This window comes from Oncorhynchus keta, chromosome 9 (assembly GCF_023373465.1).
Source record: "Oncorhynchus keta strain PuntledgeMale-10-30-2019 chromosome 9, Oket_V2, whole genome shotgun sequence".
Lineage (NCBI taxonomy): Eukaryota > Metazoa > Chordata > Actinopteri > Salmoniformes > Salmonidae > Oncorhynchus > Oncorhynchus keta.
Genome location: NC_068429.1, coordinates 23874454 through 23879453, shown reverse-complemented (window position 1 = coordinate 23879453; position 5000 = coordinate 23874454). Strand labels below are relative to the sequence as shown.

General features: G+C 44.0%; 1 protein-coding gene across 1 annotated transcript in view; it reads left to right on the top strand.

Moving 5' to 3' along the window:
• The window catches only part of LOC118379134 (beta-adrenergic receptor kinase 2), a 97509-nt gene that overhangs the window by 65983 nt on the left and 26526 nt on the right, over window positions 1-5000 (top strand). The window contains exon 11 of the mRNA XM_052525518.1: window positions 2583-2713. Coding sequence (XP_052381478.1) covers window positions 2583-2713 — 131 coding nt within the window. The remainder of the gene's footprint in view (window positions 1-2582; window positions 2714-5000) is intronic.

The following is a 5000-nucleotide window of genomic DNA, read 5'->3' as shown; positions in this document are numbered from 1 at the left end:
GATCACATTTAGACAGCAGTTAACACACACACACACACACTGACCATAGATCACATTTAGACAGCACTTAACACACACACACACACATACTGACCATAGATCACATTTAGACAGCAGTTAACACACACACATACTGATCATGGATCACATTTAGACAGCAGTTAACACACACACACACACTGACCATGGATCACATTTAGATAGCAGTTACACACACACACACACACACACACACACACACACACACACACACACACACACACACACTGACCATAGATCACATTTTGACAGCAGTTACACACACACACACTGACCATAGATCACATTTAGACAGCAGTTACACACACACACACACACTGCCCATAGATCACATTTAGACAGCAGTTACTCACACACACACACACTGACCATAGATCACATTTAGCCAGCAGTTAACACACACTGACCATGGCTCACATTTGGCCAGCAGTTACACACACACACTGAGCATGGATCACATTTAGACAACAGTTACACACACACTGACCATGATCACATTTAGACAGCAGTTACATACAAACACACTGATAATGGATCACATTTAGACAGCCGTTAACACACACACACACTGACCATAGATCACATTTAGACAGCAGTTACACACACACACACACACACACACACTGATCATGGATCACATTTAGACAGCAGTTAACACACACACACACACACACACACACACACACACACTGACCATGGATCACATTTAGACAGCAGTTAACACACACACACACACACACACACTGACCATAGATCACATTTAGACAGCACTTAACACACACACACACACATACTGACCATAGATCACATTTAGACAGCAGTTAACACACACACATACTGATCATGGATCACATTTAGACAGCAGTTAACACACACACACACACACACACTGACCATGGATCACATTTAGATAGCAGTTAACACACACACACACACACACACACACACACACACACACACACACACACACACACACACACACACACTGACCATAGATCACATTTAGACAGCAGTTACACATGCACACACACTGACCATAGATCACATTTTGACAGCAGTTACACACACACACACTGCCCATAGATCACATTTAGACAGCAGTTACACACACACACACACACTGCCCATAGATCACATTTAGACAGCAGTTACTCACACACACACACACTGACCATAGATCACATTTAGCCAGCAGTTAACACACACTGACCATGGCTCACATTTGGCCAGCAGTTACACACACACACTGAGCATGGATCACATTTAGACAACAGTTACACACACACTGACCATGATCACATTTAGACAGCAGTTACATACAAACACACTGATAATGGATCACATTTAGACAGCCGTTAACACACACACACACTGACCATAGATCACATTTAGACAGCAGTTACACACACACACACATGCTGGCCATGGATCACATTCAGACAGCAGTCACACACGCACACACACACACACACACACACACTGACCATAGATCACATTTAGACAGCAGTTACACACACACACACACACTGACCATAGATCACATTTAGACAGCAGACACACACACACACACTGAACCTGATCACATTTAGACAGCAGTTACACACACACTGACCATGATCACATTTAGACAGCAGTTACATACACACACACTGACCATGGATCACATTTAGACAGCAGTTAACACACACACACCGACTATAGATCACATTTAGACAGTTACACACACACACACACATGCTGACCATGGATCACATTTTGACAGCAGTTACAAACACACTGACCATGGATCACATTTAGACAGCAGTTAACACACACACACACACACACTGATCATGGATCACATTTAGACAGCAGTTAACACACACACACACTGACCATGGATCACATTTAGATAGCAGTTAACACACACACGCACACACACACACACACACACACACTGACCATAGATCACATTTAGACAGCAGTTATACACACACACACACACACTGACCATGGATCACATTTAGACAGCAGTTAACACACACACACACACACACTGACCATAGATCAGATTTAGACAGCAGTTAACACACGCTGACCAAGGATCACATTTAGACAGCAGTTACTCACACACACACACTGACCATAGATCACATTTAGACAGCAGTTAACACAGACACGCACTGACCATTGATCACATTTAGACAGCAGTTACACAATGACTGAGCTATCGATTAGACTACAGCTCTAAACACACACTGATATCAATATGTGTGCGTCGTTATCCTGAGTGTGTCTCTCAGGGGGAATTTAGATAATGTTGATCAAGTCATACTTCTTATTGTGTCCTGCTGACTCACCCCTGTGTCCTGCTGACTCACCCCTGTGTCCTGCTGACTCACCCCTGTGTCCTGCTGACTCACCCCTGTGTCCTGCTGACTCACCCCTGTGTCCTGCTGACTCACCCCTGTGTCCTGCTGACTCACCCCTGTGTCCTGCTGACTCACCCCTGTGTGTTAGAGAAGGGATGGTTACACTCAGTGACGTGTATTAATTGTGTGTAGGAGGGGACCTACACTACCACCTGTCCCAGCATGGTGTGTTCAGTGAGAAGGAGATGCGTTTCTACGCAGCAGAGATCATCTTGGGACTAGAACACATGCACAACCGCTTCGTCGTCTACAGAGACCTCAAGGTAGGATTCTCCATACACCTTTTAATCACCTCCCCTCTTTCTAGTTGTTCTGTCTAGTCTCTCTCTCTCTCGTTATTAGTCTCTCTCTCTCTCTCGTTATTAGTCTCTCTCTCGTTATTAGTCTCTCTCTCTCTCTCTCGTTATTAGTCTCTCTCTCTCTCTCGTTATTAGTCTCTCTCTCTCTCTCGTTATTAGTCTCTCTCTCTCTCTCGTTATTCTCTCTCTCTCTCTCTCTCTCTCTCTCGTTATTAGTCTCTCTCTCTCTCTCTCTCGTCTCTCTCTAGTTATTCTCTCTCTCTCTCTCTCTCGTTATTAGTCTCTCTCTCTCTCTCGTTATTAGTCTCTTTCTCTCTCTCTCTCTAGTCTCTCTCTCGTTCTCTTTGTTGTCTCTCTCTCTCTCTCTCTCTCGTTATTAGTCTCTCTCTCTCTCTCTCTATATTAGTCTCTCTCTCTCTCTAGTCTCTCTCTCTCTCTCTCTCTCTCTCTCTCTCTCTTCGTTTAGTCTCTCTCTCTCTCTCTCGTTATTAGTCTCTCTCTCTCTCTCTCTCTCTCTCGTTATTAGTCTCTCTCTCTCTCGTTATTAGTCTCTCTCTCTCTCTCTCTCTCTCTCTCTCTCTCTCTCGTTCTCTCTCTCTCTATTAGTCTCTCTCTCTCTCTCTCTCTCTCTCTCGTCTATTCTCTCTCTCTCTCTCTCTCTCGTTATTCTCTCTCTCTCTCTCTCTCGTTATTAGTCTCTCTCTCTCTCTCGTTATTAGTCTCTCTCTCTCTCTCTCTCTCGTTATTAGTCTCTCTCTCTCTCTCGTTATTATCTCTCTCTCTCTCTCTCTCTCTCTCTCTCTCTCTCTCTCTCTCGTTATTAGTCTCTCTCTATTCTCTCTCTCTCTCTCTCGTTATTAGTCTCTCTCTCTCGTTATTAGTCTCTCTCTCTCTCTCTCTCTCTCTCTCTCTCTCTCTCGTTATTAGTCTCTCTCTCTCTCTCTCTCTCGTTATTAGTCTCTCTCTCTCTCTCTCTCTCTCGTTATTAGTCTCTCTCTCTCTCTCTCTCTCTCTCTCGTTATTAGTCTCTCTCTCTCTCGTCTCTCGTTATTAGTCTCTCTCTCTCTCTCTCTCTCTCTCTCTCTCTCTCTCTCTCGTTATTAGTCTCTCTCTCTCTCTCTCTCTCGTTATTAGTCTCTCTCTCTCTCTCGTTATTAGTCTCTCTCTCTCGTTATTAGTCTCTCTCTCTCGTTATTAGTCTCTCTCTCTCGTTATTAGTCTCTCTCTCTCTCTCTCTCTCTCTCGTTATTAGTCTCTCTCTCTCTCTCTCTCTCTCTCTCTCTCGTTATTAGTCTCTCTCTCTCTCTCTCTCTCTCTCGTTATTAGTCTCTCTCTCTCGTTATTAGTCTCTCTCTCTCGTTATTAGTCTCTCTCTCTCTCTCTCTCTCTCGTTATTAGTCTCTCTCTCTCGTTATTAGTCTCTCTCTCTCTCGTTATTAGTCTCTCTCTCTCTCGTTATTAGTCTCTCTCTCTCTCTCGTTATTAGTCTCTCTCTCTCTCTCTCTCTCTCTCTCTCGTTATTAGTCTCTCTCTCTCTCTCTCGTTATTAGTCTCTCTCTCTCTCTCTCGTTATTCTCTCTCTCTCTCGTTATTAGTCTCTCTCTCTCTCGTTATTCTCTCTCTCTCTCTTATTAGTCTCTCTCTCTCTCTCTCTCTCTCTCGTTATTAGTCTCTCTCTCTCTCTCTCTCTCTCTAGTCTCTCTCTCTCTCTCTCTCTCTCGTTATTAGTCTCTCTCTCTCTCTCTCTCTCTCGTTCTCTCTCTCTCTCGTTATTAGTCTCTCTCTCTCTCTCTCTCTCTCTCTCTCTCTCGTTATTAGTCTCTCTCTCTCTCTCTCTAGTTATTCTCTCTCTCTCTCGTTATTAGTCTCTCTCTCTCTCTCTCGTTATTAGTCTCTCTCTCTCTCTCTCTCTCTCTCGTTCTCTCTCTCTCTCTCTCTCTCTCTCTCTCTCTCTCTCTCTCTCTCTCGTTATTAGTCTCTCTCTCTCTCTCTCTCTCTCTCGTTATTAGTCTCTCTCTCTCTCTCTCTCTCGTTATTAGTCTCTCTCTCTCGTTATTAGTCTCTCTCTCTCTCTCTCTCTCGTTCTTAGTCTCTCTCTCTCTCTCTCTCGTTATTAGTCTCTCTCTCTCTCTCGTTATTAGTCTCTCTCTCTCTCTCTCTCGTTATTAGTCTCTCTCTCTCTCTCTCTCGTTATTCTCTCTCTCTCTCTCTCTCTCTCTCTCTCTCTCTCTCTCGTTCTCTCTCTCTCTCT